We start from the raw sequence: 12,643 nt of genomic DNA, 5'->3' as shown, positions 1-12,643 counted from the left end.
TTTGTACACCCGTGCACAGGCTCACCCCAACCATCAAGGTCTTGTCATATCCAACCCCCAACAATCTGGTACACTCCGATGCTTTATCTTCACTTAAATCTAGGGGAACACTCCCCTTCCTTTTCACCTCACCGAAGTTCTACCCTTCTCTGGGCCCACAACCAGCTTGCCCTGCTCTTCAAAATTGTCTACCTGCTGGAGACCTCAGCGCCCTCTCTCTCGTATTCTGAAATTCTGGTGCTTCAGTGTTTGTTTTATGGCCCCAGACATATAAGCTTAGCTTAAAAACTCTTTCACTGTTTGATACTACTTTCTATCTTCAGCACCAAATGCTGTGCGCTGCACACTGCGGGTGCACAAAAATATATGTTAAAAATCAAGCTATTTCCCAAGGGCATAGACCATGCTGCTTTATTTTACCTTCAACAGTCATCAAAGTGCCATAATGGTATCATTTAAACATAACATTCACTTAAGGCTTCCCTGTCAGCCCAACACAAAACATGCTCCCGGACCAGAAAGAGGACAAGAGCCTTGTACCGCCACACTGTGGAGGGGTGGCACCCTGCCTGCAACCAAGAGCCCCCTCAGTTTTTTAGATCAGAGAAGCTTCCTCTCCTGCCTCTGGCCATGCAATTTTTTTGGTGACTACCTGACCCATGCTTCGTTGCTGGGGTTCACAGCATCTCCTCCTCTACCACAGCTTTCAATCAGTGCAAAGATCAACTTAATGACAAATAGGTCATGTCCTTCTACTTTTCATCCTTTTCAGCATGACAAGAAAAAAATAGTATCTTGGCATCGCATTGAGCAGCACAACACCAGCAATTTCTCTTTGTCACTAAATCAATCCGCCATTATTAAATTCTTCATTAAGGCTGCCCCTACCCCTCAGTTTTCATTAAGCCACATTTCCTGAGTCTGAAGCACTTCATAGTAGAAGGTGCTAGGGGGAGGAAAAAAAGGAGAAGAATTACCTTTATTAATGCCTCAGGGTACTGTTAATGGTAAAGCTGATGAAGCCTTCTAGGTGTTTTATATTACTGAGTGGTAATAATAATAATATGACTATCTGGGTAATAGTTTAAGATTTCCAAAGCAATTTCAAATGCATTATCTTAATCTCAAAACAATTGCAAAATCTCTGAGCTGAATTTGTTCCTATTATTTCACAGATGAGGACAGAGGGTCTCAGAGAAATTAAACAGTTTGCTTAAAATCACCTTAGGAAAAACGGGGAACCTAGATTCGAAGCCAAGTTTTCTAATAACACATAGACCAGTGCTCTTCCCTCCTCATGGTGCCTCCTACTCAGAACAGAGTTTGATGAATAAATAATTGGTCTGCTTTTTCTTTTTTCTTTTTTCTTTGGAGATGCAGTTTTGTTCTTGTCGCCCAAGCTGGTGTGCTATGGCATGATCTCAGCTCACTGAAACCTCTACCTCCTGGGTTCAAGCGATTCTCCTGCCTCAGCCTCCCTAGTAGCTGGGTTTACAGGCACCCGCCACAAGGCCCAGCTAATTTTTGTATTTTTAGTAGAGACAGGGTTTCACCATGTTGGCCAGGCTGGTCTCCAACTCCTGACCTCAGGTGATACACCTGCCTCGGCCTCCCAAAGTGTTGGGATTACAGGCATGAGCCACCGTGCCTGGCCTGGTCTGCTTTTTCATGGTAGCATAATATGTATATCAGAAAATAGGAGATCAGGAAGTCAATATCCTGGCACTCTCCAGCCTCACCACAATAGGGAACTTTGATGGAGGAAAAGCAATAAGACATCCTTAGGACTCAGAATAAGAAATGGCTAAATCCACAATCCCTGGAGGAAATATGAACTCTTGAAATTTCATCTGTCTGGCTTGTATTACTGAGCACAGATGATTAGATGTCTGAGCCTTGCTTTAATATTACTGCTGTGGGAATGTAGGTGATTGAGAACAAAAGAATCACTGGAAATGAAACATCTACAGGCAAAATGTCTTTCTTTGAAGAAGATGAGTAAAGAAAAACTTTTGCATCTATTGCCACCAGAAAATAAAATAAAATAAAACAGAACCATACTGGGAGCACACAAACACATTGGAAAGGCAACTCTTTTTATCAGGGCAAAGTACTTTAAGCAAACATCTAGTTAGTAAAGTCTTCGACTTCAGAAAGTTTATTCTTCCACCTTAACATTCTGTTACTAATTGCCTGTATTGTTACATTTAACCGAGATTTTCTAAACCATAGATGGAATTATCTTTAATTATCAGAGCTTGATCTTTTTATACATTTTCCTTTCCCTAGATTTAGGTTGGTAACTGTCTACACGCACACACACACACACACACACACAAAGTGACTAATTCACTTACTAATTGTATGATCATGAATGAAGTACTTAATTGCTACAATACACACAGTAGAATTATTTTTAAATGAATAATGAATAAAAATGGAACAATAAATGTTGAATTCAGTTAACCAAGCAGGCAATGTTTTTCCTACACAGCACTAAGCAGCCCACAGCTGCCCACCTGTGCCCAACTTCTAGCATTGGTAAACAATATCCTCATTAGTTGCATATGACCTCTGAGAGTTACTCAGCTTTACATGTTTTTTCTTCCCAGAGAGATACTATTACATATCGCTTAATAGTACAATGTATGTGTCTTTATTTGCCCTCAGTACCTACTAAAATGCTACGTACATAACAAATGCTCAACCAAAGTGTATTTTTTAATTCTTTTGAGTGAAATATTAATCATTCAGTTTGTCATTTGATATCATAAGGATTCCACATACAGGAGTATCCTTTCCTTCATGATACTATAATAGTGTAATAACCACTTACTGTAATAGTGAAATAGATGTACCTGCCCTCAGTGAAGTAAGAGAATTTAATATTTCCCTCAGAAAGGAGGAAATTTATTAAATTACTAAGGATAACTTGTTAATATACTATTGGCTCATGTTTTAAAATATCTTTAAACATTTCTTTTGAGGCATCCTTTCAGGACACTGTGGTAACCTCAAATCCTTTGCTTCTCGACCTTGTTTAAAGTTGGTTTTGAAACATGAAAATAGCTTTGCTCAGGCCAGACTTAGTCAACGTCCTACTGAAGGTTGGCACTTGTAGCTTTTGCTGTTATTTCGGGATTATTTTACTAATTATTGCATAATTGCCCCAGTTTTTGGAGATTGTCCTATTTTTGCCGAGATTCATCACAGTATTCCTCCAATATTTATCAGGACAACTTTTTCCCTCCCCTATTTGCCATGATATGTACCAAGAGTATACTTTGGAATAAGTTGCAGTCAGTAGAGGACTTGCTAAAAGAGTTTCCCTGAAAGGAAGCAAGATGGAAGCTCTACTGGGACAGAGGTCCCATGGAATACACACCTGCCATTTGTGGTTTGGCCTTAACCAGTATCCACCCAAAAGACAGCAAAGCTATGCCTCCAAAATTTTTAAGAGAAGAACTCCTGACTGTGCCACTAGGTATAACTAGGTATTGAAGCAAAAAGTTGGGAATTATTTAATATGTTAATAAACTGAGAAAAAAATTCTTGAAAAATTAAGCTGCAAAGTTAAACCTCTTTTTTTTTTTTTTTTTTTTTTTTGTTGCTGAGTACAAATATTTCTCCACAATTATCTGGATAATTGCCCTGGACTGTTCTAATCTATTCCTGTTTATTTTATTTGATTTTATTTTTATTTATTTTTAGTACAATTCCAGAGATAAGTAAAGCTTTGTGACTGGCATTAATGCAATCTGTGTAGTCTGTGGCTATGTTTTAAAATTGTAAGCTATCATCACCATAATCTTCTATTCTGAATATTGGCCATATTATCTTAGTAAATGGAAACATGATCATAATTCAAACTGAACCACAAATAGCAACCATTCATACAATGTTTGCTTTTGTATGAAAAAGCCACACAGTAGGAGAAAACTGACAAGCTTTTGGGGCAAATTCCAGGAAAGTTGAAGGATCATATCAATGTCTGAGCAATCAATTTTCTGCCCCTTCCAGAGCTTCACTACTGTAAGTGGTAATCAGTGTCCACTATGATAAGCCAAAGACCATGCATGGTGGTCAGTGCTTTCTGGATTGCCAACATGCTAAGAATCATTTCGGTTCTAACTGTGCTTGTTTTTGAATGGCCATTAACTAGATTCCAGATAATGGTGGTTTGCTATACTAAAGTTCAGAGAAGTACCGTTTCTAATGACTATTAACCATATTCCAGATAAACGGTTGTTTGCTCTACTAAAGCATAGTAAACTACATACTTCTAATGAGATCTAGAGAAATGAAATATGACTTGCAGGCTGACAGCTTACAGGTGAACTCTCATGCTTCCTATCATCATTATGTTTCAGGTGACACAATTTCACTCATGAATATTTCCAATAATTATGTGACAGCAGATTTCAATTTCTTAGATACTTGCTTGCATGCTCTAGGACCTAGAATGCCATGTACTTTCTTTCCAAGTTTCCTTTTCTCCAGCTGGGTTACCTCTGCTAGCTTTATGACACATTATCCTCACACTCTGTTGAAAAGATCATGCAAACCATTTGAAGGTATTTGCTGAGTCCTAAGAAGGTCACTATCATTTAGGAAGGAAAACAGTATGCAGTGCATGGAGGATAAAGGCATCTTTGTGATGCAGTGTAACAGTCAAATCGTTTTTAATTTCATGGCATTTACATTGTTGTCAGAAATTATGTAAGGCAATCTAAAAGGAGATAAAATTATATGAATCCTTTCCAAGGTACAGCTCAATAAATGTAACAGGTCATCTGGGCCTGCCCTATTCTTTTTTTGAAAGAACCACAGACCACACTGCAAGTCATTTTGACATTTGAGTATTTCCATTTTTTTTTTTTAGATTTGTTAGAAGGAGGGTACACTGTAAATATTATGATTTTACGTTAGTCTTCTTAATGATGCCATGTCTCTCAAAAAGACTTTGGAAATCATCCAATTCTTTACAACAACCTAAAACTAACCTACACTATATTGCAGCAGAAACAGACACTATTTTATTTATAGTCACTGTCTCACACGCTTTTACTGTTTTCAGTGTCCTGAGGAGCACAGAAAATTGTCCTACAAATTTGATAGAGGAGAAAGCATATATCAAATAAATCTCTACTCAGAATTCTTTTTATACAAATGCATAATTCAATTCAACTCTAATATTTATTGAGCATCTACTCTAGTTCAAGTGCTGTAATAAATATGATAACATGATGTAGTCTTTTTCTTAGATCAATTCTGTTGGGGGTCTTTACAAATTTTTTAAAAATTCATAAAATCTTGGTTTTCCTTTTGTAGTTGGAAAGTTATAAATAACCTGTTTTTCAAATAAATGAAGGCATTTTCTTCTGCCTCATTTCTAGAATTTACCTATGTAATTATCTACACTTCTCACATACTGTTTCTTTAAAACAGGCTACTTTTTAAGAAAGTTGTTGAAAGCCAGGTGATTCACTTAACAACTCAAAGAATGTTGTTAGGATTATTTTCAGACATGCAGTCTTCTGGAGAAATCCAAGTAGCTTTGGATTGGCAGGATCAAGGCTTGAAAGGTGAGAATATCTCATTCACAGAACAAGGGAGGGATGAAGGACAAGAGAAACTAGTACATGGCATCATCCACCTAACAGAGCAATAATAGTAACTTAAACATCTAGGGAAAGAGGCAGATTTCTGAAGGAGTCAAGGAGCCTTCAGGGTAGAGGAAAGGAATTCAGGCTGAGAAGGGTTGGTAACATCCTGGCATTGACAGAAAGGCAGCTGTCCTTTGAGTTTCAGTGCAGGAGCCAGGGAAGTTTTTATGCATATGCTCCAGTGATAAAGGTTTATAGAGGGTGCCAAGATGACAGATCTGTTTGTCCACTAGTCCCTGTCATTGGGTTATATAGATTTGGGATAAAGGGAAGGTGAGGAAGAAGAGGGAATTATTATTTTTTTAATATAGGAAGAAACTCGACTGAAATTTCGACTAAGCTCTAAATCACTTGTATATATTTTCACCTTGATATGCTATAACTTCTTGATTATACCTGTTTATTTCCAACCTTAGAAACAGAATTCATAATTACAATTCTAGACATCTTGACAGGGTATTTCTACAGAACACAGCTTTTCCTTTTGTTCTAATACACAACATTTTAGTATTTAAGATTATGTGTAAGTTTAATAAAATATAATTCTATATACCAATTATTAACTTCCTTTCCATTGTAGATTTCCAGAGAAAGAGAATTTGATTACTAGTTATCTTCCCTTTATATGGAAGCATGAGATGGACAACTAAAACAGAGTGTCTTTAATAAATTCAGAATTATCGCCTTCTCATATATATGAAAATTATAAGTGACTTTCATCTTATTTAGGTTTACAAATCATTATGAATATTAGTGTACTTATAGAAATTAATGAAAATAGGTCTGATATATATATGTATGTCTGATATATATATATATATATATATATATATATCTGATTGCAATCTGCCTCCATAATGGTATCTCTAACAGACTTCAAGATTTATATAAATGTAAAATTTCGAATTTCCATTTCACTATAGCTAAATTAACAAAGTTCCAATCTGACATACAGAATATTAGTTTTTTCCTTGAATAAAATGTTTCAGCTTTGTTATACACAGTCATTGATTTGCATGATCCTACAATGTACTTTTATGATGAAAAAAACATTTTTAAACAAAAATTGTGGTCAATGGACAAAATGTTGTAATTCTTTAAAATTTCAAGCTACCTGATAAAAAGTCGAATAACATCTCTCTAACTGGCCAAAGTAAGTAACAAAACTCCATTCCCTCCGAATGACTAACTCTGTATGAGTTTCTGAGCATTATGAATCTTCAGGTAGTAGTTTGTCTTTCTATTTGCCTAAAAAAATCAGAGTGATTCTCAACCTAGAATTACAAGGAAAAAAATCACAATAAAATGAGAGAAAAAAATAATTACAAATATTAATTTATATTCTAAAATACCAAGACTCAGAAGCCTATCTGGAAATCTCTATGATCTATAAGCCTTCTCAGTAACTGTAAATGTCTTGTACAATGGCTCCAGAGATTATTTAAACTAACCATATGCATCGAAAGTCACCATTCACAGAACTAAAAATACACCAATGTCTTAACAAGCAGCTTCTTATGATTCATAGCTCTGGTAGCATTTTTAAGTCCCATGAAATATATTTAACTTTGAACTTAATTGAAACTACCTTACACAAGAGCCTTGCATAATTTCTTATATCTTTCAGTCTGAGAAAACAGTTCTGATTGAGGATAGAGAAGTGTCATTGTCTACATTTTTCTATAATAATGTTGATAAAAAGAATATTATTTCTCCTCTATTAAATAGCACAGAAACTCAAAAAGTCCACCAACTGACACATCTGAATATTTTCTACTTCCTTCCAAAAGATGAAAAATCACATGAGACAGGACACAGATTCTTTAGATTAGTGGCAAGTGTAGAACACATACACCAGTCAGTGTACATTTTCAGTTTCAGCAGGCATGCTCAGCGACAGAGGATGAAACTCTTCCTTTCATTGAAGGGACACACACCATATTATTCCTTCTTCTACACATCACCAAGCAGAGAAGTTCCCAAGCAACAAAACTACTTGCTTTTGGTCGAACACCAGGCTATGCTTAAAAGATAAAACGTCAGTACCAAAGAGAGAATGATGATGATGATGATGATGATGATGATGATGACCATGATGATGGGTCTAGTTTAATAATTTTTTTAGGAAGAAGGAGGAAAAGTTGTCCTCATTTTCATACTGGTTTATCCAGCCTAATAAACTTATTCAGAAGATGAAACATATAAAGAAGCTTTATTTACAAGTTAAGTGATTTAGATCTAGTTGCAATAATATGGTTAAGGTAGCACCTTAAAGCTTCAGTAGAAACTGGGTGCTAATGAAGTAAGTTTTAAAAGCAAAAATATAAGCCTACCTCCTTTCCCAGGGTACTCACCAAAAACTCATCTCCTGGTTTGTTTCTCTTTACTCCAAGCCTAATAAACAAAAATATCAAATCTACAAAACCATGACACTACTCGGGGTAAGTTCTGGAAAATGGGAGAGTAAAAGGAGAACACAAGTTTGGATTTAGGATTTACCTGCTCTGATCCCAATTGGCAGCAAAAAGGACTAGAATCTTCCTGCCATAGTGGTCCAGATTGGCCAGGCCCCCCGGGAAGCCATCCTTCAGTGCCTGCTTGATGCCAGGGTCGGTGGCCTTAAAGCTTTTGAACATGTCCAGGTTCTGCTGCCGGTACTCAAAGTACTGCGCCAGGAGGCGGAAGGCCTCAAAGTGATGAAACTTCCTAGCCCGCAAGAAGCGTAAGATGAAGGCATCATCCGTGCGCAGAAAGCCAATGTCCGGCCTGGTGATGACCATATCCCTCACCTCCTGGATGTCCTGGTGCAGCGTGTCTGGGTTTTCATTGAGCTCCAGGCGAGCTTTCTCCAGGGTCTCAGGGGAGAGACCAGCTTGCAAATGAGTCATTGTTCTGCCTATCCCGGAGATTTCCCTCAGAAGCCCTTGTTGACTGTCCCAAAGCAAACCTGGCCCTTGCCACCACCAGACTCCAGCCCCCAGACCTCCTGCTGCCTCCTTCCTCTCCCCTACAGGAAATTAATAATCTTGGTGTCCAATCAAGTGCCCTGTTGCTCCTACTTTCCCCCAGCTTTACTGGGGTGGGGGTGGGGGACGGAGTGTTGTAAACTTCTTCCTCCGCCCACTAAAATACAACACCTCACTTTGGTTCCCTCTTCCCTTTCCTTTAAAGAGATGTAAACCCCTGAAGGGCTCTGCACGCCTCTTCTTGTCCTTTCTCTCTCCTAACAAATCACCCCTAATCCCACCTAGCACGGGTGGTTCTGATCTTGGTACTGTCCTCTTCTCTTCTCTTCCAAGATGTAACAAAAACAACCCCCACGCACATCTCAGCCCCTGCACTGTGAATGTTCCTGCGGTCCCTGCTGAAGGATACGCCTGCCAGGGGTGGCGATGGAAATTCTGATTAATAATAAGGTAGCTCTTCAGCGCTGAGCTCCAGGGCGGAGAGAGATCATCTTTGCCAGAAAGAAAAAGAGACAGAGAGAAAGACGGGGAGAAAGGAGATTATTTCTCCCTCTACTTATTCAAAGACGATATTTTTAAAAGACATATTTGTGTGATTTATTTAAGATTATTGTGATCCAATTAGGTGGAGACTCTGCAGTTAGCGTACCTTCCCACCTCCCCTTTGAGATACACCGTGATCTCATAAGGCACCAGCAGGGGTCTGGTGGCGTTGGTACCAGCGTGGGCTCCCTCAACCCCACCCCCAACTTCTGCCTTCCTCTAGCCCTTCATTTCCAGGGACTTGCCGCGGGGTGGGAGAAAAGGGGGGAGGGGGGAGGGAAGGAGGAGACCGGGGATCTTTCTGGGAATGCACATTTCAAAAACGAAGACAAGGGGAGAGCGTTGGGAGAATGAAATAAAAATGTCCTTATCTTTTCTATAAAACCCCAAAGCAAGAAAGAAGAAAGAGCAGCCGCTCCTACCAGCAAACCCGGAGGCGGGGTCGCTAAGCAATGCGGCACTCCCTGGCATCCATCAGCCGCGGCTTCAGCAGCGGCGGCGGCGGCGACAGCGGCATCAACTCCTCTGGGCAGGATGGAAGGAGCAGAGAAGAGGGGCGGCGGCGGGGACCCGGGCCGAAGATGCGCTCGGGGGCAGTCGCGGCCACATCGTCCGCGGGCAGCCCGCAGCCTCTCCCAGCAGGAGGGGTGGGGATCGCAGGGCTAGGGCCACCGCTGTCCCAGGTCCTCGCCTGGCCCTGCCATTTTCGCCTTCGGGAGAGAAGATGGGGAGGAGGATCCGAACGCCTGGGTGGAGAAGGCCACTCGGGCGGTCACCGCCTTTGTGCGCCCTCCGGGAGCAGCCGGGGCGGTGGGCGCAGCCGGGCGGCTGCTGCGCGGCGCTGGCCTCTCCCGGGGCTCTCCCGAGCTGTCCGAGTCGGGCGCGCCCCTTCGGGCTGCGGCGGCGGCTCCGGCTGCTGCTGCTAAAAGAGGACTCGGCTCAGCCCAACTCCTCTCTAATTATCCCAGCACAGATCTCGCTGCGACGTAAGCACTCACTCAGCTCGCGCGCGCACTCCGCTCCTCTCCCTGCCTGGTTGGGGTAGGACGGCAATTTGGGTGGCATCGAAACATCCCGAGCCCTAAGTTTAGGCTGCTCTTCGTCCCCACTCCTCAGCAGGCTGCTGAGCGGACGTCGCCGGGCCAGCAGGGGGGCAGCGATGCTTTCCAGCCTCCCCACGCCCCTCTCTCGCCCTTTGTGTGCAAGACCCCAGATCGGCCGGGAGAGTAGCTGTTGTAGACGGTAATACATATTGACACGCATTTTCTAGTTCCTGTAGGAGGCAATTTTGATGCAGAAGGAGTACGGAAACATTTTGTACTTTTCGCATTTGTTGTAGACAGAGATATTTAATTTAGAAAAGACCAGAGTGGTTCCAAGGCAATGTGTTGATGATTAAGCCTCCGGAGGAACTTACATGAGTAGTTTTTCAACCATACAGTCTCCCTGCTAAATTTCTGTTGAAAAGGATAAAAATGAGCACTAGGGTAAATGATAATAAAAACATAATTCTCAAAGGAAGAAACAAATAGGTGCTTCAGTCATATCTCATGATAAAGCAAATATTTCTGGAAACACATACCATCCTTCCTTCAGTTGTATACATCTGCATATGAGAATCATTATAAACAGGAGTCATTGCGCTTAAAATGACTACGGATTTGAGGAAAAGGGATATTTTCTATTTTCAAAACACAGCACGTATTACTGAGCGTGTTACTAGGAGCAACTTTTGACTTACAAACTGTAGAATGGGGTCTTGAATTGAAGTTAACTCAATGCAATTAATATTTACTGAGTTCCACGAGGTGTGGGTCATTTTTCTGGATTCCGTGTATAGGAGGTGGTCTTCAACACAAGCAAATTTTGTCATTTTCTTATCTTGACATTTCTTACCTTGTCATTTTCAATTTTAATGACTACGAGAACCCTCAAAATACAGGCACACTTTTTTTTTTGCTGTTCTCACGGCGATGGTGCTGACAAAAAGAAAGAAGGAAAAGGGTTGTATGGTAGAGCTAGAGCATTTATTAATGCAAATTAATGTAGGAACTCGAATAAGACAATAAATTACACACACTTACAAACACACACACACACAGTCATTATTGTCAAGGAATTTATGTTTTAAATGGGGAAGGCAGAAAACAAACCACTTAGGTGAGTGCATGTATGTTAATACATGTGTGGGTTGTACACATATTCTCTATATAAAGTCCTTATAGAATTTTAAGTGATTATGACTTTCTCGAGCATTCTGAATCCAATATGAACTATTCAATTTTTGGTTCTCATTTTTAGAAATTGGAAAAAAATCATTTTTGTCTAATATTTTAGAGGTTGAAGAAAATTTATGTTTCATATCAACTGTATGAAGGGGTTAGAGTCATCACCAACATGGAGAGACAATTCTCCCTGGATCCATTGTGTTTCTACCTGTCTTATGAGCAAGGCACTAACTGCCCTTTTTCCTAGACTGTTGTTTCAAGGGTATTTGTACAGTAAATGGTCTTGGAAGATCTTGGAAGATAGAGATAGTACCTCCATCTGAAACAAAGCCTTGAAAGCTGTGATATCCCTCTCCTGACCAAAAGGTAGGCAGGCTTATTTGAATTCCCTCAACTCAGAGCTACTCTGCTGTAATGCCACCCACTGTTTATGCCAGTATCACTTGATGCTCCTTCTTATCTCTGTGGGAATTAGAGCTCAAGGGAACAGTGCAAGATAAGCAGATACTCATACTGCCTGCTATGCCTAAGTGACAAAATCCTTTATGTCTAAGCCAGGAGTTTTGCATCTTCCATCTGCATCCATGAAACTATAGCCAGCTAACTTGTTAGCCTGTAAGTAGAGTTAAAACATAGATCTTTCACCTTGATGAAAATCCAATTGCTTAATTTTGTTCTCTGAGATGGACATATTAGACTATATTTTTAAGGAAATTTATAAAATAAAATTTATTTTTTTGGCCCAGCATATAATATGACCAATATTGAAAGATGACATTTTTGTTATTTATTATTTACCAATAATAGAGTTGCTCAAAATAGATTTATTTTAACATATCAACATATGACAGAAATAGTCTCTATCACCCATTAGGATTGTTGGATTGGGTCAGTTAGGTATATATAAGATTTTTAAATCACATTTACAAACCATTAGTGATTATACTGTTATTCTCTCTCTACTTATACATTTGACTCAGTTCTGAAACCAAAATGAACACACAAAGCCATCTAAAATTAAACAAGGTGCTTATTCAGATGACATCAGAGCATTTGATTTTCATTCAATATTAATTTACCTTGCCAAATTAATGCAAAGTAATGTAGGAACTGGAATATGAGAATAAATTATCTAAATAAAAGGATTAATTAAAGCATTATTGGAAAAATAATTAAATCAAGGACTGCAGGTATTTTCAAGTAACTAGAAAGAAGAGTTTGGTTTACCGCTAAATTTAAA

The 12,643-nt window shown here is 39.5% G+C and overlaps 1 protein-coding gene across 1 annotated transcript in view; it reads right to left on the bottom strand.

Annotated features, from left to right (window-relative positions):
* Positions 1-10,397, bottom strand: part of CLVS2 (clavesin 2) — a 68,334-nt gene extending 57,937 nt beyond the window's left edge. Inside the window, exons 1-2 of the mRNA XM_010375405.1 lie at positions 9,598-10,397; positions 8,166-9,123 (exon numbers count right to left, since the gene is read on the bottom strand). Coding sequence (XP_010373707.1) covers positions 8,166-8,554 — 389 coding nt within the window. The 5' untranslated portion in view covers positions 8,555-9,123; positions 9,598-10,397. The remainder of the gene's footprint in view (positions 1-8,165; positions 9,124-9,597) is intronic.
* Positions 10,398-12,643: the final 2,246 nt, after the last annotated feature.

This window comes from Rhinopithecus roxellana, chromosome 4 (assembly GCF_007565055.1).
Source record: "Rhinopithecus roxellana isolate Shanxi Qingling chromosome 4, ASM756505v1, whole genome shotgun sequence".
In the NCBI taxonomy this organism is placed as follows: Eukaryota; Metazoa; Chordata; class Mammalia; order Primates; family Cercopithecidae; genus Rhinopithecus; species Rhinopithecus roxellana.
The sequence above is the reverse complement of the archived record's forward strand: the minus strand, read 5'-3'. Positions and strand labels throughout refer to the sequence as shown.